Source organism: Pogona vitticeps, chromosome 1 (genome assembly GCF_051106095.1).
Source record: "Pogona vitticeps strain Pit_001003342236 chromosome 1, PviZW2.1, whole genome shotgun sequence".
NCBI lineage: Eukaryota > Metazoa > Chordata > Lepidosauria > Squamata > Agamidae > Pogona > Pogona vitticeps.
In genome coordinates, this window is record NC_135783.1 from 52,781,519 (window position 1) to 52,808,525 (window position 27,007).

At 41.3% G+C, this 27,007-nt stretch overlaps 1 protein-coding gene and 1 long non-coding RNA gene across 2 annotated transcripts; both read left to right on the forward strand.

Moving 5' to 3' along the window:
- Positions 1-412: 412 nt before the first annotated feature.
- On the forward strand, positions 413-24,248 carry MEMO1 (mediator of cell motility 1). Its single transcript, XM_020788062.3, has 9 exons — positions 413-903; positions 8,446-8,527; positions 9,556-9,624; positions 13,284-13,396; positions 16,890-17,001; positions 18,118-18,260; positions 19,460-19,536; positions 22,391-22,495; positions 23,611-24,248. Exons 1-9 carry the CDS (start codon positions 843-845, stop codon positions 23,740-23,742), a joined length of 894 nt encoding a protein of 297 aa, XP_020643721.1. The 5' UTR covers positions 413-842; the 3' UTR covers positions 23,743-24,248.
- LOC144585864 (uncharacterized) lies at positions 14,238-15,673 on the forward strand. Its single transcript, XR_013540455.1, has 2 exons — positions 14,238-14,288; positions 15,625-15,673. It is a non-coding gene; the product is annotated as an uncharacterized LOC144585864 (long non-coding RNA).
- Positions 24,249-27,007: the final 2,759 nt, after the last annotated feature.

A 27,007-nucleotide genomic window follows, 5' to 3' on the forward strand; every position in this document is an offset into this window, starting at 1 on the left:
GGCTGAACGACGACGGCTCCAGGGCTCTCCTGGCAGGCCGAGAGAGCAGTCGCGGGGAGTGGGGGGGGGGGAGAAAGGAAGGCTCACAAGTCCCCCTTGAGTCACCGGGCCGGAGGCAGGGACCGCCCGCTCCTCTCTGGCCTCCCCGGAGGTCCGCCGCCCCCGCCCCCGGCCCACGCCGTTCACCAGCCAACCTCTTCCTGTAATCCTCCCTTCACCTCAGAGACACCACGCCACCCAATCCGACGAGCCTGAAGCCATCGCCACGGCAACTCCGGTCGACCAATCTGTGGGGATCCCGCCCATGCCTTGACTATATCCAATTGCGAGCCTCCGTTTGGGCAAGCTGTCCAATAAGGAGGGGCGATCCGGCCCCTCCGAAGGCACCCGCCAATGGCCGAGAGGCTTTTGCTTCCCCTTGGCCCAATGGAAAGCCACACGGCTGCGGTCCTTCTTCCACAGGAGCCGAGTTAGGCCAAACCCGGCTGCCGCCCGCCTGCACTTTGGGTTTTCGCCCGGGCGGCGGCCGCTGCTTGTCTTGGCCTTTGTCCCTCTCAGGCTTCCCTTTTTCCCTGTTCCTGTCCGAAGCTCGGCGGGCCCTCCGGCCGCCGCCGCCGCCGCCAGCCCCTCGCCGTGTGCCTCTTCCAGTGACTTCTCCCTGGCCTCGTGGTGCCTTCCGGCGGCGCCATCCCCCCTCGCGGGGGCTGTGGCTCAGCCGGAGGAAGAGGAGGAGGAGGAGGAGGGAGATTAGCCCCGCTGCCGCCACCGGACTTTTCTCCCGCGCGCCCCCCCCCTCCCGTCATTCCCCCTTCCCGAACACCATAGGCGGCTCAGGCACCAAGATGTCCAACCGAGTGCTCTGCCGGGAGGCCAGTCACGCCGGCAGCTGGTACACGGCCTCAGGTAAGGCTCGGTCCCAAGCCTCGCGGGGCGGTGGGTGTCCTGGGGCCCCGCTTCGGGCACCCGGGCGGGAGACGGGGAGGGTTGTGGCCGAAGGGCGGCCCGCTCAGGGGCTGGAGGGCGAAATCGGGCTAGAACGACCGCACGCGAGCTCGCCGCCGCCTGCCCTGTGATCAGGATCCACGTTGAGAGGTTCCTTTCATGTCAAAAGTAGGTGACGGAGACCTAAAAGTGATTAATACTCCTCGGCAATTAATAATCGGGAGTAAGTAATCCACGAGTGGGCTACCTTGTCGTGCTCTGCACGGTGTCGCTCTCGCAGCATTGGAAAACGGGGCCGAACTCGTTTCTGGTAAGAACGAAATCCTCTCTCTGAGACACCAAGGAAGGGTACATTTCCTTGGTGACTAAATCTGCATTAAAATCCAAAGGGGGCTCCAGGAGGAGGGGGAAAAAGTGTCTCGAAAGACCAGCCCATTTATTGTGCCCGAAGCTTCGGTGGCCCGTAGTCCTCTCAAGCAGGCGCCGCGATTTGCTGGAGGCTTCTGCCCAAAGGGAGCCTGCAGCTTGGACGGGTTTACTTAGGTGTAAATTGCACTGATCCAGCACAGCCTATTTACAAGGACATCTTTTACGGCGGCACGGGGGGTGTATGTGTGCTTAATGGGGCTCAGAAGCTCTTGATGGGGGAAGAGTGGGAAAGAAGGTGCCTTGTTGCAAAAGCAACGCGACATTGCTTTCAATGAAAAGAGGCCGAGAGGCGCTCGTTGCTGGGGGTGGGGGTGGGCGATGGGGGTGGTGGTCTCCCCCCCCCCGCCTTCCTCCTGGGCCGGTGGGCCTCGAACTGAATCAGCACTTTCTGTCTGGAATGCAGAGGCCCTTCCTTCCCCAGTGTCTTCGTCTGCTTTCGGCCTTTGGCCTTTTTCTTTCCCCTCCTCTCCCCTCCCCTTCTCCCAGCACACGAAACCATTAGCTGCCGGCCGGCCAAAGCGGGATTCCCGGCCAGGCTCCAGAGGATTGAGGACGCTGGGAGAAAAACAGCTAGGGAAAATCTCCCCTGCTTGCGCCTTGCTTTGAATATCCTCGCTTTGAGGAAACGGACAGACAAGACAGCGCCTTTCTGGCAATGGGCTTCTGGGGAGGGGGGGGGAGAAAGCCCTGCAGAAGAATCTCTTGGCAATTTATTGCCAGAAAGAACCAGCTGAAGATTTGCAGGGTATGAATATGAAGGGGTCATTTAGGGTAATGGCAGGGAGAGAGAAGAAATGAATTATGGGAACACAGCAGTTGTAGCCCTGGATCGGTTTGGTAGGCATCTTGTCTGGCCTGATCTCTTGGTACAGCCAGATGGATTGAACATTTTTTTAAAATACTCTTGGAGGAAATACAGAATTTTTGAAAGTGATGCTTTGTGTAGTTTTGGATTAGAACCAGGGCTAAATGATGTTCTGTGCCCTAAGGAGAAAAATACTGCTTGCTTCACATTTATAAAAGTCATGCAGGTGCAGGAATTATTAGGGAGACAGCAGTTCTAGTGGTGCTTTTGGATGTCAGTTGCACATCGATGCTACTTAAAATAGGAACAGATAGAGCCCGAGCGGTTGTCAGTCTTTCTCCCCTTTTGTTCCTTCTTGCCTGCTGTGGAAACGCTGCGTGCAGAAGTGCCCTCTGCAGGGCAGAAGGTGTAATTTTTCTAGACTAGGATTGCTTCCTGTGTTTCTCCTTGAGCTGAGAATAGAGTTCACTCCAGCCAGTACACTGCTCGAGGGAGTGGCAAAGAAATGAAACTTCTCCATTTTAATAAACAGATATAATTTAGATGAAGGATAGACACCAAAATGTGGAGAAAGGAGAGATGCATTGCATCTCAGTGAAGAAGCATGCAGATGTATGTGATCAGTCCCATGCTAGTCAGTGAATCCAGACAATGTGTGAGGAGCTAGGTAGAAGGGGTGCAAGTGGATGGAGCAAGGGAAGTGTTTACTCTCCCTTTCTGTATAATGATAAAGTGAAGTTTTGAGTTGAGCATACTCCTTTTAAGGGGAAAACTGCTTAAAGTACTCTGGTAGATGTAGTAACAGGTTTAAAACTGCTTTCATGTACGGTATTGTTCCAGTTGCTCAGTGTCTAAACTTGCTGGATGAGTTGCAGAATGAACACACACCATACTCTTGAGAGTTGGCAGCAAGACAAAGACTGAGCAGGCTGGCTAGACAGGTTTGCTGGTGTCTCTTATATGCTTACAGAAAAACCTTAATACAAGCTTAATAATTGCAAAAAAAACTTGTATAGGCCAGGGTTCTATGCTTTTAAAATAAAACATGTATTTGTACATCAAGCGACAAAATGATGGGTAAGTTCATACAGTGGTGCCTCACTTTACGATTGCCCCATATTACGACAAAACTGCTTAACGACGATCTTTTTGCGATCGCAAAACGGTGGTCTGAATGGGGGAATTTCGCTTTGTGATGATCGGTTCCCTGCTTCGGGAACCAATTCTTCGCAAAACGACGTTTTTCGAACAGCTGATCGGCGGTTTCAAAATGGCTGCCGGGCGTTTAGGGACAGATTCCTCGCTATACAGGCAGCAAAAATGGCCGCCGTATGGAGGATCTTTGCTGGACGGTGAGTTTTTACCCCATTGGAATGCATTGAATGGGTTTCAATGCGTTTCAGTGGGCTTTTTATTTTCACTTTATGATGTTTTAGCTTAATGGTGATTTTCCTGGAATGGATTATCGTCGTTAAGCGAGGCTTCACTGTATTTTATGAGCATAGTTATGTGACTCCCTGGAGAGTATCATGGTTATGGTGGCACATGCTTTCATGAAGCAGAGTCAGCAGAGGGATGAAGTACAAGCAGATAGGCTAAAAAGACACAAAATGCAGAAGGTTTAGTCTCTGTGAGTGAAATGTAATGCTTTAATATATACAAGAACAGGGACCATTTCCAACGCTGGTATACATCTTTTGTTATTGCTTCCACTGTAAGTTTTGTTTAATGACACTCACTTCATAGGAGGTGCCGGTCCACAGTGTTCAAAATGCTGCAGATGTCAGAATTCTTGATTTGGACCATATTTTTGTCATGTCTGACACTTTATTTATATTACAGATAACTAGAAGGAGTTTTTTCCTCCAGTTATCTATAATATTAGAAATATGAATTGCTATTCTATGCTACTTTTTTGTTAAAATAACAAAAACCTAAATTAATACATGGAGATGAACGCCTGTGAGGAAAGAGCTTTCCTGGTTTCTAATAAAGTAGTAGATTGAATAGAGATGTAAAATTTCAGAAAATTTCCATTTTTTCTGGGGAAAAATGGGAAATGTTTTTACTGGAAAAATTGGATTTTTTCCTGAAATTTTACATCTCTAATTAGTGTTAGTGCAACTAGTGTACATTTTTTCCTAAGATTGACTTGATTGTTTAAAATAATATTTTAGTAGCTTATTGTAAAAACATACAAAGTGAGATGTTTCCCTAGAAACATGCTTACTACTCTTCCATAGCCAGCCTTGTTGCTGCTTGGACTGGTAATTGCTCTTTTATATGGAGAGTTGAAAGCCAGAACACCAGACATTGTTAAGCATTAATGAAATAAATTACTGTGTAAATACTGTATTCTGAAAAGGAACTGATTAGGCAGATGTATGAATACATATATGAAGTGTGTGTGTTACTATTAATATAATAAGACTTCAGAACTGCTTTTTGTCTCTTTCTGTCCTGCATCATGATCTGTTTTGAAGATGATGACTGCTGTGCAGTTGAGCCCACAATTTCTTTTTGTGCTAGCTAGCCTGCTTATCCACACATGCTTGCACTAGTCCTTTATTGCACCCTGGGCCACAAGGGAACTTCTTTCCAATTTGCAACTTCCCTGGTTGCCTGAAGTAATTCTTAACTCATCACAAACAGGCCAGAGGCTATATTCAAGCCTGCATCCAATTCCTTCTGTTGTTTGGCTTGAGGGTTCTGTGTCATAATTATCAAAGGTATTCATTGTGAATATGTGTGAAACATCTTAGAAATGTTTGTTTGAATGATGTGGAATAAAACCAATACGATTAAAATAAGTAAAATAGACCACACATATAGTTTTGTGTGGGGTTCTTTTTATATTTGTGAGTCATGGAATAAGTTGCCTAGATTATGATCTGCTTCTGGTCTTTTAAGCCAGACACCTCAAAGTTGCTGTGAACTATTGTGGTTAGGTTTATTTTAACACTTAGCATTGTAAGTACTTTCATTATATATATTTTTAACTCTAGAGTTCATTCTTCTTCAAATAAAAACAGCTGCTAAGGTTTATTTTCTTCAAATAAAAACAGCAGCTCAAATTTAACTTAGCCAAATTTAATTGGTTTACACCAATTTATGATAATTGTAATCTTCAGAACAAAAGATAATTCGAGATGGGATGTATTTATAGTAGCAACATATCAGAATACTGCTGCATCCTTATTTTTGTTATGGCATTGATATAAATATCTCCTTGACTCATTGTATACTGTCTCTTAGCCCCTCATCATCCCAAATGGGTCGCTGAGATTTGTCACCACATTTTTAAACAAAATGCAAAACAAAAACAAAAAAACCCCCAAGAAACAAATATTTATGGCATATTAAAGGCTGTTCATCATTAAGGTGCTACAATGTATTTGTGTCTTGTTTTTTGTTTTGTTTTGCTTTGCTTTTTGTCTGATAGGCGCACACAGGCTAACTTAGCTACTCCTTTGAAAAGTACACATTTTAAAATGCAGTTTGTGGCAAAAGAGAGGATCAGACATTTTCCAGAGGCTGCTAGAAGTACTGTTGTATTGTACTGGTAAAATAGATCTTATAGAGGAGTCTAGCCCCCAGATGTGCTAGCTGTGGAAGGTTCAGATGGTGTGAAAATGCTCTCCATTGCTCAAGAAGTGTGTATTTTCCTAGTGGGCCCATCATTGTTGGGAAAATCTCTGTGGTGCAAATATGGAGCAGGTCAGAGGCTGCCTTGGACGCCCTGGATCCAGAGCCCATCTGTCCTGTGGAGTTGGGGCAGTTTTGCCCTCAGTGAAGGGGAAGTGGAATTTCAGTAGGTGAAGAACTGCCAGAGAACTCTAAAGGAAGAAAGCAACAATGCCATTCTGTAGATCATCAGCCCCAACCTTTTTGGGGCCGCGGACCAGCTGGGGGGAACGAGCTCCATGCAGGGGTGGATGGCAGCACTCCTGTGCAAGCGCAGTGGATGTGTTACGCTTATGCAGTGGGCGTGTCACGCTCGCGCACATTCGGGCAGGTGTGACATGCCCTCGTGCAAGTGCGACACCCCCCGCGGGCACGTCATGCTCCCTGCGTGAGCGTGACATGCGTGCGGGGGGACGGAGATCCGTATCCGCAGCCTAGTTTTGGCAATCCCACGAACCAGCACGAGGCCACGGACCAGGGGCTAACGACCCCTGCTGTAGATGACTTGCTTTTTTGGCCATATTTTATTTGGTTGTAAATATATTAGCATTCCGAATTTGCTCTGGCGAGATCACCAGCATAATTGTCAGATCAGATGATATGATCAGAAAATTCAAATTCACACTGCAACCAGCAGTGTAACTATTGCACTTTATTGGTGGCATGAATTTTTATAGGAATTGAGTACACAATAGGAAGCACATAGGTTGTTGTCTGTTAAAGGACATAACACAATACGTTAGGATTTATATTGTTTCTGGTTGTTCCCTTTCCAGAGCCAGGTCCAGAAATTGAGGATGGACCAATCAAATGAAATGTGCATGTATGCTGTATACAGTGTGTTTGCACAAATAAATACTTCCTTAGTTTCAATCCATAACTTTGTAAATATTCAAACTGTTCTAATGATTATTAGTCTTGTGCCTTTCACTATCTAGCTAGCTTCTGATGAGTCTTATTCAATCTTGTTTGCTGGTATTTAGCGCTATCCAGTATTGGAGCCTGATACTTCTAATGATACACCCCTGCTTTTAATTATTTTTATTGTGCCGTTCACTGCAGTTTGTCCAGTGAAGCAGCCTACAGTACTTCCATACTTGATTTTGGCTGAAGTAGCTCTTGACACAGACTGGATGTGTTGGGAGGTGCAACATCGTGAAAGGGAATATTTCAGGAAAATTGGAGAGGGTGCTATTGAAAGGAGATTCTTTCTAGAGCAATGTTGTTAAATATTGAGCCTTGTTAAAAAGAAACAGTTTTTTAAAGGAGTTTGAAATATTGTAACAGTCAGTCATAGGACAGGAACTGTTGCTGCATATAATATGGGCAGAAAGATTCTTTCCTACAAGCACTTTTTAAACCCACTATAGAATGGTATGGAGTGCCATTTTTCTGGAGTCTGAGAATGTCTCTTTGCTTTCCCCCCTCCATGCTGTGTTTGCAAACAATACCTCAAGAGAGATTTGAGCAGACGCAGGGCTAACCAACTTTAGTAGCATGGAAGCTCTGTAAGTGTCCTTGATGTGCTGACCATGGTTGCCCAGCACCATATCTGCAGCAAATGTCTGTCCCATGTGGATACCCTGTCACAGTGCTTTCTGGCTGGTCAGAATCGCAAAAGCTCTGATGGATGGGGGCAAGCGATAGTTTAAGAAGCATGTCGTTTTTGTCTTTAGTGTGTAAAATATTACTTAAAGTGCAATGTAATCATTTGATCTGCCCAATTAATGGATAAAAAGAGATCACTCCTGTTTCTTCAAGTAATATGGTAATCTGATCTTTTACCAGTATTATTCTTTAACCAAATATCAATGAATAGTGAGTGAGGTGGTTTTGTATTTGTTGAAATTTGTGTAAATATGAGTCAAGAATTAAACTGGCAGCTACTTGTCAATAGCCTTCTACTGTAGTAATATGGTTTTTTTAGTGCAGTTAAAATTAGTTACCTTATTTTTCCATAAGATACCCCATGTAGAAGAAACCCCCCCACTTTTCTAACCCCAAATTGAGAAATCAATATTTTAAACATAAAACAGAATACATTTTTATTGAGTAATTAGGTAACATTTACATACCAGTATTGTCATATTATGCATCACACTTAGCTTTGAGCATATTGTTTTATTCAGCCTCTGGGCTCAGAATCCTCCAACATTACTCTGTTGCATCTGAGCAGTGCCTACATGCTGCACCTTCAGCGAGGTGTGTTCCATTTGGTTTGTTCAGCATCAATTGACATCAGTTACATAAGGCTCGTGATTGGAGGAAGCCTGTTTACAGAGGCAAGGTATAGCCATTTTGCAATCAGGGCGGTTTTCTCCTTAACTTACTTCCGTGTATAATACGACACTCAATTTTTAGTCTAAAAATTTTAGCTGAAAGTATTATCTTATACATGGAAAAATACTGTATTCTTTTTCTGTCGTGATTCTTTTATTTCTAACAATATGTTCAATATTTCACTATCCACTGTTTACAAATACTATCTTTGAAGCCATAAGAAAGCATTAAAATAGTACAAATTTAATTCTAAGGATGGTTCTTTTGGTGGTACTCTTTTTTTCAACATTTGTTTCTTTGTTTAGGACCTCAGCTGAGTGCACAGCTAGAAGGTTGGCTTTCTCAAGTACAGTCTACAAAAAGACCTGCTAGAGCCATCATTGCACCGTAAGTTACTTGTATGCCCAGTACTTCCACCACATGAAGAGCCTTGGAAAGCAGCTGTACCAAGTATTCACATGCATGTATTTGGAACAAAACTGGTGCTTACAGGCGGGCGGGGGAGAAAATGACATGTTTTTTGGTATAATTCTTGATACTTACTCCTATTGGCTGCTCAATCAGCTGGTTTCTTCTCTTAAATTTTTACTTTAAAATACAATGAATTGGATCCAGAGTAGTTTAGACACTTGATTTCTGTTGAAATGAATAAACTTGAGCATCCACTTGTTCTCCTGTATTCTTAAATATACATATACCCATTCAGTCATATACATAGACAGCAGCTGCTAACCTGTTTCTTGAGGAAGGGAGATGGGAAAGGAGATGATAGAAGAGAGATTTAAATGGAGAAGAGAGAGAGCTACTTCACCAGTTCAGTTGGTTTGCATACTTTTTGGTGAAGCAGGAGCAGAACAGTCTCCTTTGCCAGCCTGTATTGGACTGGCAAAGTAGTCATTTTTTTCCATGTTGCTGCTCAGCCATTTCTAGAGCAAGGGGTGGGAGGGAGCCAGAGATAAGGGGAGGTTCAAACCTGTCATTGACCTTCCACCCTCCTTTCCACTCATGAAATGGTTGAAAAGTGCAGAAATCCTGTTTTGGCTGCATTGGAATTTCTGCCTAAAGGGATCAGCTTCTACTGGAGCAGGGCTTTTGTCACCTCATACCTTTCACAAAAGTCTGTGGTTTGTAGGGGAGACAGGTACCTTGACAGGAAAGTGTGGTGGGGGCAACATCTAGCCTGCAGGCCCAAAATTTCCCATCGGTCCTATCTGCCAGTAGAGAGCCAATTAAGATGAGTTGCTCTTTGATTTCCAGTAGACCAAGTGGGTGTGCTGCTTCTATCTGCTACTGTTTTCCAGCTATCAGGTATATGCTACATTTCAGCCCCTTCCTAACTTCAAAGAGATGATTGTTTTATTAATTCACTGATTGTTAGAATTTCTGTATAGAAACAATGTATTTATTTTTTGTAGACATGCAGGCTATACTTACTGTGGGTCTTGCGCAGCTCACGCTTACAAACAAGTGGATCCTTCAATCACGTAAGTAGCACAAGAAAAACCTTACAATAAACACACTAGAACTTGATTTGAGTAGGTTCTGGTGTTAAGACAAAAAGAGATTATTTTAGGAAAAGAGTAAGCTAGATACATCAGAGACAAATTCTTTTTCTGCCCTGCCAGAAACATGATTAGTTGAATCCAGAATTTAATCAGAGTTCAGCCCCCAGAAATGGGGCATGATAGCCATGTTTGCCTGTTCTTTCTCCCCCTTGCAACCCCATCAAAAGTGGTGATTCAGGGGCCCTTCTGAACAGAGTAGGAGCTGTTGCCATGGCCTGCAGGAAGATGGAGGAATTTCACTACTTTGTTTCCCTTCCTCCAGTGGAAAACCTCCACTTAATTTCAATCCTCTCCTACTGGCAAAAGAAATCTTCCTGTTTGAATGATCAAACCTGGGTCCAAACGATAGTCTGTAGCTTTGCTTCACTCCTTAGTACAGATGGTTAAGATTGGGTGATGTGTTTTAGAGGAATGCAGTTTTAGAAAATGGATCCAGGGTTTAATACTGGGGTACAGAAGCTATTGTCTTCAGAAGTTGTCAGACTCCTCCTCCATTGAGCCCGAGGGGAATTATGCCCTGGAATAATGGGAATTGTATTTGAACATCCTGAGGGCCATACATTCCCTGCCATGGGATGAATGGTTATGAGGGTCCATTGTCAAAAACAAAGCCATACAACATTGGTCTCTCTCTCTTTCTCTTTCTTTCTCTCTCTGTGCTGCTCTTGTGTTCTTTCCTGTTCTTTTCTTATTTGTCTGCATTTTCGTTGCCAGCAACATGTAAGATTGTTCAGGATTCATACACTTTGAACAAGTATATGTACATGAAACGTTGTGTAGGAAACAGTAATTTTAATACATACTTATTTATTTATATTATTTGTACACCACGTTTCTCCCCATATGGGATCCAAGGCAGCTCACAGCAGATGAAACAACAGATTTAAAAACACATTATAAATATCACATTTTAAAAACTATTAAACATATGTTGCGATTAAAAAACAAGATTATAAACAATTTCAAAAATTAAAAGCCTGTAAGTTCAAACCAGCATTCCCAAGACAACTTAAAAGCCTGCTTAAAGAGGAAAGTATTTGCCTGTTGATGCAAGGAAGGGGAAGGGCACAGCCTGGCTTCTTGGAGCAGCACATTCCAAAGCCTGAAATCAACCACTGAGAAGGCCCTCTGTTGTGTCCTTATCAAATGAGCTTGGGAAGCTAGTGGATTCAAGAGAAGGGCTTCCTCATAAGATCTTGAAAGCCCAGAAAACTCATGTGGGTTGATACGATTCTTTAACTAGTTTGGACTAAAGCCATATAGAGCTTTATAGGTAATAACCAGCACTTTGAATTGGACCCAGAAACTGACTGGCAGCCAATGAAGCTATTGTAATAAGGGAGTTACATGCTCCCTATAACCAGAGCCAGTCAGTAGACTGGCAGCCGTGTTTTGGGCCCAATGAAGTTTCCAAACTCTTTAAAGGCAGCCCCATGTAGAGTGTATTGCAGTACAGTGGTGCCTCGACTTACAAACATCCCGACTTACAACCAAACCAAGTTACGACCAGCTCCGGCCACGAAATTTTGCTTTGACTTGCGACAAGCTTCGAGTTATAATCAGAAAAAAGGCAGGGAATTCAAACTGCTAACCGTTGGTGATGAAGAGGCTGCTTCTTTGTAGCTCTTTCGCCCCAGTGGTTAGAGAGTGTGCGTTCGGAGGAGGCTTCAGACTGCTTAGTAAGGTGCTGCTTTTTGCTTTTTAAAAACTACCTGTTCCAGGAGGGATTTGCAGCATGGATTTGGGCTGGGAGGGTTATGTTTCTTTGCTGTGATGGGTCTTTCAGTCTTTGTTTTTTGGGGGATTTTTCGCGTTTCCAATGGGTCTTGCAGGGTTTGTTTGCTTTTTCGTTTCCCCCCGTTTCTGATGGGTCTTGCAGGGTTTGTTTGCTTTTGGGGGGGTTTTGCATTTCTGATGGGTCTTGCAGGGTTTGTTTGCTTTTTGGGATTTCCCCCCCATTTCCAATGGGTCTTGCAGGGTTTGTTTGTGTTTTGGTTTGTTTGTTTGTTTGGCATTTCTGATGGGTCTTGCAGGGTTTGATTGCTTTTTGGGTTTTTAACCCCCCCTATTTCTGATGGGTCTTGCAGAGTTTGTTTGCTTTTTTGGTTTTCTCTTTTTGTATTTCCGATGAATCTTGCAGGGATTGTTTGCTTTTTGGGTTTTTTTTCCCCCGTTTCTGATGGGTCTTGCAGGGTTTGTTTGCTTTTTTGGTTTTCTCTTTTTGCATTTCCAATGAATATTGCAGGGATTGTTTGCTTTTTGGGTCCCCCCCCCATTTCCCATGGGTCTTGCAGGGTTTGTTTGCTTTCTTGGTTTTCTCTTTTTGCATTTCCGATGAATGTTGCAGGGATTGTTTGCTTTTTGGGTCCCCCCCCCCCCATTTCCCATGGGTCTTGCAGGGTTTGTTTGCTTTTTGGTTTTTTCCCCCCATTTCCAATGGGTCTTGCAGGGTTTGTTTGTGTTTTGGTTTGTTTGTTTGTTTGTTTTGCATTTCCAATGGGTCTTGCAGGGTTTGATTGCTTTTTGGGTTTTTCACCCCCCCATTTCTGATGGGTCTTGCAGAGTTTGTTTTCTTTTTTGGTTTTCTCTTTTTGCATTTCCGATGAATCTTGCAGGGTTTGTTTGCTCTTTAGGTTTTTTCCCTTTGGCCGGAATGGTTTAGTCACGTTTCTGATGGGTCTTGCACTATGGGGTTTTTTTGGGGTGGTGGTTGGTGATTCCCCCCCTCCCGGCCGCAATGGATTAATTGCGTTTCAGTCCATTCCTATTGGAAGTGGTGCTTTGACCTACAGCCATTTCGAGTTACAACCATCTTTTGGAACGGATTAAGTTTGTGAGTCGAGGCACCACTGTAATCCAGACAGGATGTAACTAAGGTGCATGTCATGGTGGCCAGATATTGGAGATCTCAAGGAACAGGCACAGCTGGCACACCAGCTTTGACAGTGGAAATGCACTCCTAGCCACCACTGAAACCTGTGCATCCAAACTGAGGTTTGAGTTAAGGGGCACACCCAAGCTGTGGACCTGATTTTTCAGGGGGAGTGTAAGCCCATCCAGTTCAGGCCAAATACCTACCTCCTGATTTGCTTTGTGACTGACCAGGAACACCTCTGTCTTGTCTAGATAAAGTTTCAGTCTGTTAGCTGTTATCCAGTCCATCACTGACAACAGACACAGGATAGTTATCTGTCATTAGCATGATGATGGCACCGAACTCCAAAATTCTGGACGACCTTTCCCAGCAGTTTCATGTAGATAAATGCACAGGAGCATTCATCTAATTGTGCTAATGGACTTGAAATTTCTCCCATAAATAGGAGGGAAGGTGACTTACAGTAAAACGATAGGAACGGTTAAAATGAGAAATAGTATTTTTTTTAAAAAAATTAAAAAATGCAAGTAAAGGAGAAATACCACATCCATACAAATAAAAAACTGCTTCTGCAACAACCATGGTCAATTGTCAAAGGCTTGCCTGAATAGAACAGTCTTTGTCTGTTGATAAAAGACAGCAGTTCTATTTTTGTGGAGTAGACAGTTCCTGAAATTCCATCTTTTCTGTTAATCATTTTCAGACGACGAATCTTCATTCTCGGGCCTTCCCATCATGTGCCCCTCTCTCGATGTGCACTTTCCAGTGTGGATATATATAGAACTCCTCTATATGATTTGAGAATTGATCAAAAAGGTATATAAAGAAAACAACACATAAGCAAATCAAGTTTCTGACCCATTATTCTTGTGGCTTCGCATTTGAATGGGCTCTGAATGTTTCCACTTGAAAAATTTAGCTCTGTTAATTTGATGCATGAAGTAGGATTATATATCAGCTAACATAGGCTAGTATCCCACAATATTGGCATGTAAGAGGTGGGTTTTTGTTTTGTTTTGTTAATTTTTGGTAACCTATTTTTTCCTAGGCTAATTTGAACATGTTGAAGCTAAAAATAATTGTTCTTAAGCCACCTTCTTGATCAGGAGCCCAGAATTCAGGCTAAATATTCAGGCTGGTGTCAATGAACTAATTTTTCCTGTTTCTATGGCTGTAGTTATACAGAAACACTCAAAATCTGAGCTGGTTGTTTCAGGTAGTCTACAAAAATTATTTATTTTATTTATTTATTACATTTATAGCTCACCCATCTAGTCATATAGACTACTCTGAGCAGGTAACAACATATCAAATTAATGGAATATGTATGATGAGAGTCCCACAGTATCATTGTTGCTGTCCTTAAAGTGGTGTCAGTGATTTTCTTAAACTTTGACATTTCATTATAGGATATTTGACATTAGAAACATGGTGAAATGTCTTTATTTCATGTGGTATGTATATTGAATGTTGGCTGGTTTTATAGCCAGGTGTTAGGTAAAACCATGCTTAGGAGTATATGTGGTTCTGAGATGTGACTGCACCTGAATTCAAACAAAGTGCCTAGATTTTACATTTACGAATTCCAAACCTCTGGGATAAAAGAAATAAATATCCATAAATTACTGAATATAACTAGCTGTGTCTATCTTCCTGACAGATCACTTTGCAGATGCTGTGGTCTTGTCTGAGAGGTGCATGGTAAAAAGTAAGATCAAGAACACTGCATGTTTGTACATGTGCCATGTTGTTGCTTTGTTACAGTTGCAACGTAGGAGGTGACATGCAATCCTGTAATAATGTTCCTTACTGGTCACATGAGCTTTATGGAATTAGTGATTGCTGGCTGTAGATGGTGTGGATTGGAACTTACCTCCTATGTTTTTCAACCATGGAATACAGCTTTTTTTGACATGGTGGACAGAAAAAGAAATATGTCTGTGATTAAGTGAAACTAGACATGGTATCAGCAGAGATGTTACCACAAGCACCACCACTCTAATATGTGCTTCATGTGGTGCCTGCAGTTGAGCTACATAGAGATGTAAAGTTTATGAATTTTTTTCAGGAAAAAATAGAAAATTTCAGACATGTTTGCATCTCTAGAACTTAAATACATAAAGTCTCAGGTATTTCACATTATATAGTTTGAATGTCATCTCATAGACACCATTTTTTTCTTCATTTTTTGGGGGGGATAAAAATGGCTCTGGAAAAGCCACTTTCTGATTTTTTTTTCACAGTCTTCCATCTTTAGTGTTACATCAGAAGGCTGTTTGTTACTGCCTTTCTTTCATCTTCAAATCCTGTAGTAACAGCAGTGTATGACTGTAAGGTGACATGGCGAGAAAGCAACCAAAATCTTATTTTTTGCTTAGGTAGTGCCTGGGAGGTTTTCCACTGTTTTGCTAGAGGAATGGTCATGTTGTCACTTACTTGTCCAGGGATGTTGTGGTTTCTGTTCATTACTGATAACTAATAGTCATAACTGATTTTTCCCTGTAGCTATCTAGCTCATAATTAGATCATTTGAACATTAGTTCTCTTGTGTTTCGCTTGTTGGCCAAAAATACCAATAAAATCCCCATATTTGTGTTCTTTGGTTGTACTTATCCAAAGAGATGGTTGTTGCCCATCAAGTCACTAGACAAAATCCTTGATGTGTTCCTCAGAAAGACATGAAGGCAAAACTCAATCCAAAGTCTTCAGCTATGGGTAAAACTGTAGTTTTCCCGCCTGTAAGGAGTAGTCCACCAGTTGGTTCAGACCCTTTAATTTTCAGCAGTTGTACCAGAGGTTTTCTTTATCAAACAAATGCTGTGCCACAGATTAAAAAACTACAGCAGTAACATTCTTTTGACATATTAGAAGAACATGGTAATTACATATTTCAGTTCTCTGTGAATGTGAAGAGAAACTTGTATGGATGAACTGAAATCTTTGGCATAAAATGGAAGAACATATGCAAGCAGTGTTTGCTGATCACTTGGTAAAATGGTTACCGTGAAATCCTTTAGAAACCTTTCTTCCATGTCTTCCCTCAGCCCGTGCCTCAGATTTACTTACTCAGAATCCCCTCAGAAGGTCGGCCCAACTAATGATGTAGTCTGATACTTTTAGCACCCTCTGCTTTTTCATTACAATTCAAATTCAGGTACGTTTTTGGTGTATTAGTTCTGTAGTTCAAGTTTTGTAGATTTTGATGACTTTGATTGTTTACCGATTTGCCCTTGTTCAGCCATAAACATAAAATTAGTTCAAGACACCAGAATGGATGCCATCTTGAATTTTGGGCTTCCAAAACAAAAATTATGGAAAACCATTATTGCAGTATTTTCCAAGTGGAATATAATCAAAACCATTGAGAAAAACACTGTTTAGAATTTTGGTAGCAGGGAAGTCGACTGAAATACTTCAGTCTGTTTTTTTGAATTCTCAGCAGAACAAGAATTCAAAGCCCTATTGCCTTGTATTTGAGGGAAGATATTCATGTATGTGGTGTTGTCAGAAAAAGATAAGTTGACTAGTATCTCATGACCTGGGAACTCAGAAACCTTTCTCATAAAACAAAGTCTCAAGCAGAATTGAATTTAAATTGGTGATACCATCAACCACTTCTTGCAATTGTCCAAAGACTTTTGTGATTTCTATCATTCTGCCTTTTTGTTGTCTGCCACTTGTTGAAGCATTACAAGAACCCAGAATGTTGTTTTTCTTTGTGGTAGAAGAAACCTGTTTGGAATTTGTCTGGTTACATCATCTACTCATCCTTGACTGGCAAGTTTGATGAAATACAGTGATATGTAAATATCACCATTAGTGACTAAAAGAAAATATGGGAAAATGGATGGTCACAGAATGGCACAGGATCAATATCCCAATTCCAGTAGATGCCTTCTTATAAAATTATACTTGAAAGATATGTACATCCTAGCAACTTAAGGTTTTTCCATAGCTTGAATGTCATAGCTGACTTAATCCAAGGATAGGGAAAGCTCTTTTCTAAGCTTTGGGAACATAAGTAATTCTCATAAGCAAATATTTTCCAGTGTAAGATCTTTATTTTGGAATCACTTCCTATGCAGTGATCACTGTTAGTCTTGGTATATGAACGCAGTTTTTTCCTCATACAGCTTTGAAGTAAATGCTGTAATATAACACTTTTTGTTGCAGCATTCAGTTGAGCATTACACTGTCTCAGTTTGGTTTAAATGTCATCTACTCAGCTTGAGTTAAATGTAGAGTTCCTTGTTCAGTTTTTAGAACAATTGATTCTTTTAATCAGACTAATCTGTTTGAAACTTCTCAGTTTATGCAGAACTGTGGAAGACTGGAATGTTTGAACGCATGTCACTGCAAACGGACGAAGATGAACACAGTATTGAAATGCATTTGCCTTACACTGCTAAAGCCATGGAAAGGTATCTTGTTTAAAAAAAGATGCAAAACCCATAGAATTGCTTAGTTTGGTCATTATCTGCTAATAATATCTATATAATTTGAGAGAATGGAATTAGTTTCCTACCACCTTGCTAACTTAGAATATCTAGGAATCCTCAAAATCCATAAAATTTAAATGCACAGATGTAATAATTAGGCATGAGGCTTTGTTTCTTATTTTGTTTTCCTGTCTTTACATAGCCAAGTTTGCTTGTTTTCCCTCCTCCTTCCTGTAGGATTTGGAAAACTGGCAGAAATCAAGGTCATGCACTGCCCAGTTTGCCTGGCTTAGTACTGCTGCAGGAAGCAAGTTCTGCTCAGCTGAGCATTTTGTCATGTGGGGATTGTTTGTGAAATTATATTTGTATATGAATCAGTCAGTGAAAGACAAATATCTTTACATAACGGTTTTAGTACAGGTTGCAGGAAAGTAATCTGTCTTAGATACTAATTATTCCATTCTTGATCCTAAATGCTTTCATGATGTTTCTTCCTTCATTGCAGTGCCTTACAATACTACATTGCTTCAGCATGAAATAGTAATATCATTAGTTAGGGTATCCACTAATACTTGAGTAGTTCTAGTATACAGAAGAGAACTTAATTTGGTTATGTATAACCTGTCACATTTTTCGGGCTGAACTACACTATTTAGAGTATACTGGTAAAGTGCAGAGCCTTAAAAACAATCTTGGTGAACAATATGATGAAAAATCAAACTAGTATTTTGAAAATTGCACCAGTTGATTGAAGCATCTGAAATAATGATCCAACCCTACATATCCCATAGTGTGTGTGGTCCACCATGCATGTGTGAATGTAGCCTCTAGGATATGTTGCATGTTGGAAGCAGCACATATGTTGTTGTGTGCCATCAAGTCACCTCTGACATGCAGCAACCTGTTGAATGAGTAACCTCAAAATGTCCTATCATTAACAGCAGTGTTCAGCTCTTGAAAACTCAGGACTGTGGCTTACTTTATCTCATATTTGATCTTTCTCTTGTAGCAAATATGGTGGGGGGTTAGGATTAAGCAAACTCTTTATCATTGTTCTCTGTCTTTTTATAACTATCACCTCCCCCCCCTTCTTTTAAGCCATAAGGATGAGTTTACCATTGTTCCTGTATTGGTTGGAGCACTGAGTGAAACAAAAGAACAGGAATTTGGAAAACTCTTCAGCAAATATTTAGCAGATCCTTGTAATCTCTTTGTGGTTTCATCTGACTTCTGTCACTGGGGTAAGTTAAACAGTGTTAATAGCTATGAATCTCTGTGATATGTATTTGTATGTACTCAGAAATGATACTTAAATTAAAATGTGTGATGGTTTGACAGACCTGTTTGGGCAAATTGTTGCTGAACTTGGTAGGTCTACACACTTGTGTAGTGACTCAATGGCAGCAAAGATACAATTGTCAAAGAATACATACAATTATTGTATGGCAGTTAGACTGCAAGATTGGTTTAGTATTTTACTAGTCTTTTACTCTTATGAACTGAATTGTCTAAAAGAAATGTCATATCAGTGTGAAGCACAGGGTTTCTTCCCATGATTGTTAACTAATAGTAAGGATTAATAAAAGCTAATTGAAGGTTGGATTGCAAATATATGTATGCGGGTAATTGTTTATATTTATTACAAATCTTTGTTTCTGTTTCTACTCAAGTTAGAATTACCAAGCTGCAATTATGGTTCAAAGTTCAAGTATGCATTTTCTGCAAAATAATAACTATTTAATGCAACTTAGGCTAATTGTGCCAGGCTGCATGTCAGGTTCCAATCTGGAAATGGTTTTAATGGTTGCCTTCCAGCAGTGGGTGCAGCCAAGGACATGGACCAGGGCCAAAGAAAAGTGGGCAGTGTCAGATGGAATTCTTGCCAATCTGGACATTTCCACCTAAAGCATACAAAGCACAGTTCAAATCTATTCTTGTCTGTTCTGGCAAAGGTCCCAGTGCAACAGCTTCCAGACCAGCAGAGCACAGATCAGGTTTATGCAGAACATTCAGTTTGAATACCCACTGGGCAGATTTACATATCTTGGGATCATTGTTAGGAAATAATAGCAGAAGAAGCTCACTGACTAGATGCAGAATCTGCAGATGCAATGTTTTTCTGGAGGTGCCCTATCACTGATTTAAATTATTATATGGCAGTATTCTATTTCAACAGTGATAATCTATCTGTGAGCTGGTATAGCTCAGTAGGTTTCATCAACTGGCTGAGGAGCCAGGAGCTGGGGGCTTGTGCTTCTTGGGAGAGGGCCAGTCAAGATTATCCAGACCATGTAAACCTGGTGAAATTATCTGCATTGGAAACTGTGGCTGTGGGCAAATTGCCTGCTGAGGTAGTGTTGTGCTTAATTTTTTGTTAATAGTTCTATATTAGGCGCTTAGTTACTTGCTCTTTCATTGATATACTTTTTTTTCTCTGAAGGGCAGCGGTTCAGATACAGTTACTATGATGAATCTCAAGGAGAGATCTATAGGTCTATTGAACACCTAGATAAAATGGTAGGTTTGACTGTGGGGATAACAGACATAACAAAAATGATTTGTAATGCCTCCACACAGTTAAGACGTAGTTGGACTTGTCTAGAAATGGAGTAAGAACAAAAATTGGGGGTGGAAAATTCCCATTATGAAGGAGCAAGGAAATAAAGTTGTTGGGCATTTTCATTTAGTGTCCGTAAGCTTATTATTATTTGAGGACAAATGTGCTACATCCTACATAGAGGTTATAAATGCATGTGGCAGCTATATTAGTGCTCATCTTTTTCCCCAGAGTTTTCTCTGATAGTTCATCAGATGTCTTGGTCACAAACTCTGGGTTATTTCACTAAAATGTACAGTGGTGCCTCGCAAGACGATTGCCTTGTGGGATGATTAATCCGCAAGACGAAGGGTTTTTGCGATCGCTGTTGTGCTTTGCAAGACGGTTTTTCCTATGGATGATTTTTGCAAGACGATGTTTGGGTCTATGCTTCGAAATACAGGGTTGTTGTTTTTTAGACCGATGCTTTGCAAGATGGTTTTTCCCCCCCATTGGAACGCGTTAAATAGATTTCAATGCATTCCAGTGAGGAACCGCGTTTCGCAAGACTGTGTTATTGTTTTTTAGACCGATGCTTCGGAAGATGGCTTCCCCCCCATTGGAACGCATTAAAAAGATTTCAATGCATTCCAATGGGGAACCGCGTTTCGCAAGACAATGTTTTCTATGGACGATTTTCGCAAGACGATGATTTTTCCCCCATTGGAACGCATTAAATAGATTTCAGTGCATTCCAATGGGGAACCGCGTTTCGCAAGATGATGTTTTCACAAGACAGCAATTTTCGCGGAACGAATTAACATCGTCTTGCGAGGCACCACTGTATATAGTCTAGAGATTAGTTTAACTTTCTCAGTTCAGGTGTGGGGAACCCTTACTTGGCAGGAAGTGCTAGCTCTGCTTTCATCTTCAAAGCAGAAATGCTGCTGCAGAATTTAAAAGTGCTTCATGATCCCTTTTAGACTTTAAAAGAAACTGAAACATCTAGGATGCAGCCTGTTTGGGGGCCCTTTTTAAGCAACCCCCTGCTACTGTGTTCCCCCAAAAATAAAACAGGGTCTTATAATAATTTTTGCTCCAAAAATGCAGTAGGGCTTATTTTCAGGGGATGTTTTAATTTTTTTTTCATCTACAACAATCTACATTTATTCAAATACAGCATGTTATCTTTTTCTAGTTGCTGCACAATGTTGGAGGGCGGGGTTTCACTTAACTGGGGCTTATTTTGGGAATAGGGTTTATATTACGAGCATCCTGAAAAATCATACTATGTCTTATTTTCAGGTTAGGTCTTATTTTCAGGGAAACAGGGTAATTATAGCACATTCTCAAAGAAAAATAGCTATGTATAAAGCTTACCTGTGCTCACAAGCAGGCCATGGTTCCTGCAAGCATTAATGTATAACCAAGTCCTCTGTGTACCACAGACCTCAGAGAAAAGAGATTGTTTATATCATGTTGAGCTTTGGAGGAGATGGAAGCATTCCTAGGCATTGCTCCACAGTTTAGTGTACGGCATATGAACATGAGAAACCAAGGTAGATTGGTTTCCCTTGATTGTCAGCTAGCCAGAGGAAGGTTTGTGACAAGTATCATCAAAGTGTAACTTGCCCACTGTGTGCCAGGGACATAAACATCATCTGTCTAGATCGCTGTTTCCCAACCTTGGGTCCCCAGATGCTCTTGGATTACAACTCACAGAAATCCTGGCCAGCACAGCTAGCAATGAAGCTTCTGGAAGCTTTTGTCAAAGAACATCTGGGGACACAAGGTTGAGAACCACTGATCTAGATAATGTAGAACAGGGGTCCCCATGCTGGTCTGTGGGCTTCCTGGAAATGGGCCACAGAGATGGATCTCTGTCCCCTGCACACAGCACAGTGAACATGTCACGCTTGTGGAGGGGTATATCACGCTCGTGGGTGGGTGTGTCATGTTCTCGGGTGGGCCCCTCCACAAGCGCGACACACCTCTTCACGAGCGCAAGACGCCCACCCATGGCATGGGGGGCCCTGCCCCCCCATTCACAGAGCCCCCCCCAACCAGTCCGTGGTCCCACAAAGGTTGGGGACTGCTGAAGAGAGCAGAGCAGTCATGGTAGTTTACAGACACTAAGAACATTCAGAAATACAGCAGTGAGATTCTGGAAGAAATTTGTACCTTGCTTGATAAGACAACAGAACTTAGGATCACTATGGTATCTTCATTAGAAGTGCTACTGATTTGCCCTGTCATCAGTAGACTTTGATTGCCCAGTGCAGTCTGATTATCAGTATGTGTGGGGATGGTGTGCGGGAACAGGTATCTTGCCCAAGTCTTACAGTTTTTACAGCCCTTGTCTTACAGAACTTTCAGACTTACAAATAAAACTCTTTTTGTTTGTAAGTTTGAAAGTTCTGTAAGACAAGGGCTGTAAAAACTGTATGATGTATAAACAAATATTAACAAATTGTATTTTCCAATTCAAAGGCCCTGTACCTCTAAATATTAGATGCTGGGAACATACAGAGTGGGAGAACATGTCTTCATGCACTGCTTCAAATGGGACTACTCAAGTTGTGATTTGCTACACTAAAGTAAGCCACTGCTAGAGAAGGCCCATTTGAATCCATGGAATATATGGAGAATCTGACTTGCCAAATCCCCACTGATTCAATGGACCCTCTCTGGTGCAATTTACTATGCTAAGCAACTAGATTTCAGCCAATTTTAAAATATGTTGTGGGGAAACATGCTTGACATGAAACAAATGTTTCTGAATAAATGCAGCCCTTGTATCTTTAGAGTTAATCATATATTGATTATTCTCTTTAGGGTATGAGCATTATAGAGCAGCTTGACCCTGTGTCCTTTAGCAATTACTTGAAGAAATACCATAATACAATATGTGGAAGACATCCAATTGGTGTTTTACTAAATGTAAGTTCCATTATAAGAATCTGAATGCAGCAGTTCTAAATGTATACGATCTCATCCTTGTTTCCTGGGCTTGCTACTTTGACTTGTGGGAAATGTTCCAGGCATAATGTGACAACCTAGAAGGTTACGTCTATGAAGGATGCGTATAATGACATGCTGAAGCCATTCGTAACAGTACTCTCCTGCCCCTTCTAGGAATGGCAATTCTTAAAAATTTTTTTGCTAAAAATGGTACAATTTTTGTCAGGATTGGTCTGTCCCATCCCACTGGGCAGGTGGACATGTTGTCCACCCTTACTATAAATGTTGCCAGGATGAAGATGGGGGCCACATGCCTGCTAAGGTCATCTGGTGTATGCTTTCCCTTGTCAAAAATAAGAGTCTTTCTCTTTGACATAGAGTTGGAATTTGAAAAACTGAACCAAGAAACATTCAGAACCTTACATAAATCTGCAAATCTGTACAGTATTTGTTTCCTTAGTTTACACAATCTGTATCTACTAAGCATGAGGTAACACTGCTGAGTTGTATGGAGCCTGTGAGTTTTGTCCTGTGACTGCTTGCTAACTCCCTCCAAGTTATCCCTGGCATTGCCCCTCATCAAAGCCAACTTAGAGCCATAAGGCTTTCTGGGATGCTTAGGATCTGGATGTTTGTGGCCAATATGAGACCATAGGGTGGTTCTGCACTTGCATGGAATTGTGAGATACTGGCTAGCCTGCCTGCTAACCTCTTCCACAAACTCCTGGAATACCTTACGACTTATTGTGGTGTGTGATACAAAAAAAGCATCTATGAAACTCATTTCTTCTCAGCGGTGAGGAAAATGCAAATCTGTTCCTTAGAGCAGGTGTGACTGAGGTCCTTAGCCAAAGCCTGTAGCTCTTTTACAAAAGTTTCCTTTTACTTGAATCTTTTTCTGCCAACACCTTTGCTCACAATCCAACAATTTACTCGCTTACTTCACGGTCTGTGCAGTTATTCTGTCCCCCAAAGTTCTGGACATTCATGTCCTTTTCACAGTCGGGATGAATGGATGGAAGATGCCAGAGTGTTTCTAAAAGCTCCTTTGTAATAATGCATTGTTGTTGCTTTTTCCACCTTCCTCTCTTTAGGCTATCACAGAGCTCCAGAAGAATGGAATGAACATGAGCTTCTCATTTTTGAATTATGCTCAATCAAGCCAGTGTCGAAACTGGCAGGATAGCTCCGTGAGTTATGCAGCAGGAGCACTGATGGTCCACTGAACCTCTGACTGCTCAGGGATGACACCTGCACACGCAATGGGGTCCCAGCCTTGCCCTGACAAAGTTCCTGGTCTTTGGGTATACTGAAACCTCAAACTAATAGAACTCTTCTTTTTTCTAGTAGGTGTAGTCCTTCCTTAGTTACAACTCATTTTAAAATGCTTTCTTGTTTAGGACAAGGGAAGGAAGGCTGGTCTCAAAATGTTGTGACTTCTAAAAACCAGTGGCTATAAAGGTATGGTGCCAGACAGTCCTTGCAGATACAACATGTAAAGCATTTACCACATCCCAGATTTGCACTCTGCAGACCTGTGCACATTTACTCTGCTTTCAGGATAGTTTTGCAAGTTGTAAACAGAAAAGGGTGGAAGCTTTTTAATAAAGATGCATTTATAAAAGAACCTGTATTAGAATATAATAAAACTCCAGTGTAGTCAGTTACTACCCGTGTTGTACAACAAATATCTTCTATTTTAGTTGCTAATAAAGGGCTGCACAAACCAAAATGGTGGGATGTCATTTCCTTGAGTGGCGTACTCCATATATATATAAACTCTCTTGTTCTGCTGGTTGGCACAGGTCTTCCTATTCCACTTAAAGCCAAACACCCCTCCTAGTCAGAAAGGGTCATCCCCAATATGTACAGTCATTGATCTGAGGTAGCTAGGATTCCCTTCTTCCCTCCCGTTTGGTACTGCCAGGAATTCCTGAGAAAAACCTTTGTTTTCTCTCTCTCTATTTGGGGTGGAGAAGTGACACTTAAATGCTCAGTCAACTTTCATGAGTTGTTTGATGTGCTTGCTTCTTTGTCCTTCCTTCATGAGGAAGAGGTTGGAGGTTGTTAGGGGAATTCCTGGTTCTTGGGAGAAGTGTCAGGTTCAAAACCTTCATCTGGTGTTTCAGCTACTACCCCAGTAGTTACAGAAGGCATGGTTGTATCTTTCATATCATCTAAGCCGCTAGGAGCTGTAGCAGAGGGGAGGGATCCAGGCCTTCCAATTTCTATTTCTTAATATGTGTGAAATCTTCAGTTTTAGCATGTATTGGGGATAACTTGCCCACTGTGTGCCAGGGGTATAAACATCATCTGTCTAGATCAGTGTTTCCCAACCTTGGGGCCCTAGATACTCTTGAACTACAACTCCAATAATCAGTATGCAAAGCAGCTTTCATAGGACAACTGTACAGCCTTCCATAATCTGTTAGCATCCTGTGACATCGTTCTTCTGAGCTTTGTCTAGATTGAGACATGCCATTCAGATCTAGGTGAACTTGTAGCATTGTTTTTAATTTCACAGTAGGTAAATTCTGTATAGCTTAAAATGATGGGAGATGTGACTTCATTTTTTAAAAAATCCATTGCTAACCTGCCTTGATAACAAAAATCATTCCTGCTCACTTTCACCTTTGATGGAAGAAACATTTTGCTAAGCTCCTGGTACTGAAAGCTAGCTTGATGTTTTTACAGAGAAGGCTGAAACTTTATTTATTTATTTATTTATTTATTTATTTATTTATTTATTTATTTATTTATTTATTTATTTATTTATTTATTTATTTATTTATTTATTTATTTATTTATTTATTGTCATTGTAAGTATATACACAGTATACCCATACAATGAAATTCACAGACACCCAGAGACCAGACATATGCACACACATAAAATTCCCCCAACACTCCCCACCCACTAAAAGTCCCCACTAAAAATACAGACATCTACACCGCAGGCCAAGTAACACAGTCCAACTAACTATTCACTACTGGTGGTCTTTAAGCTCATTATTAAGTGCAATTATAGCTCTGGGATAAAAACTAATCATGTTTTTCTAAGGACACACCACAGAGGTTCTTCAGATTAAATCAGTGGCACATCTCTTCTGCTAATATACAAATATAATGCTAGTTGTATAGATTTTTCAAGCAGTTTGAGAATTTTTAAAATCCTGTTGTTTGTTTAAAAAGAGCTCCAGGGTGTGTGTGTTTGCTCATGTGCATATTATTAGTCCACAGTTCAGTACATGTTTCAAAGTTGAATATGTAGCTCATAAGGTTCAAAACACAGAATAGCATTATGGGGTACCAGAAATGTCCAGTTTGATTTGACTTGTGGAATTTTATATTTGAAGGCTGGAGAGATGTTTCCAGGAGTTAAAGAAACTAGTCTCTCTGCCTAAGTAATTCAATATACTGTACTTGTTTGTCCTGACAGTTGCCTCAACATACTTAATATTAAATCTTAACTGCCTCTGCAATTTAGTTGTGGTAAGCTTTGTCTTACCACATTTTTAGGGTCTATGTTCTTCAGGCATTTGGTCCCTTATTCTAAAGTGCTTATAATAAAGCATATTGATTAGTATTAATATGGGTTCCTTACAGAGTTGTCTACAAACCCAACATCTGAATAGGTGTTTGCATATCGGAAATGGATTGAGTTGAACGTAAACAAACTTTTCTCTATACCAGAGATCAATAGGATTCCTAATTCTTCAGTTTAATGGGTCTACAGTGTCAGTCCCTTATTACCTTCAAGGTATAGACTTTGGAATGTGTTTTGTACACACAATTGATATTTTCAAATATTTCAAAGGAGTGGTGTTCATCTGTTGCAGGAGAAACAGAGGCTGAAGACTGTTTTATCAAGTTGGGCCTTCCATAGTAGCCAAAAGCCTATTTTTCTCCTTAAGTAGAAGCCATGGGTTATCCCTCCCATTTGCTCTGGTAGGCAAGGCTTCACAAATCAGATGTGCCTTTGCTATCCTCCAGTGTGTGAAGACAACCAAGAACTCCAGTATAGTTCCTGCCTCTGGTCTCATAGATGGTTGAATCTAGTTCTCTTCTACATTGCATTTCCTTTATTCAGTCCTCATCCTGATTCCATAGTGCTATTCAAGCAGGAAGAGGACAGTTTTGGCTTCTCTGCTGACTTGCTTACAGTTACTACAGATGGTTGGGGGGGGCACTATAGTGAATCTGTATACCTTCCTTGGCCCACCATGGAGAAAATTGCAAGCAACCATGGCACCAACTCTTAGTGTCATAGCAGAACTCAAAAGCACTATCTTTCAGGTCCTCAGGATTGGAGGCAACAAGAGGAATATCTGTGAGGTTGAAAACCAGCAGGGGGCAACATTATCTCATCCACCAATTACTGAGTAGCATTCACCCAGAGCTTTATTCCTCAATAAAGCTGATTGTAGAAAGAGAGACTGGATCATTGCAAACAATGCTCCTATAAGTTAAGTGAAATGGAGGAGAAAGAAA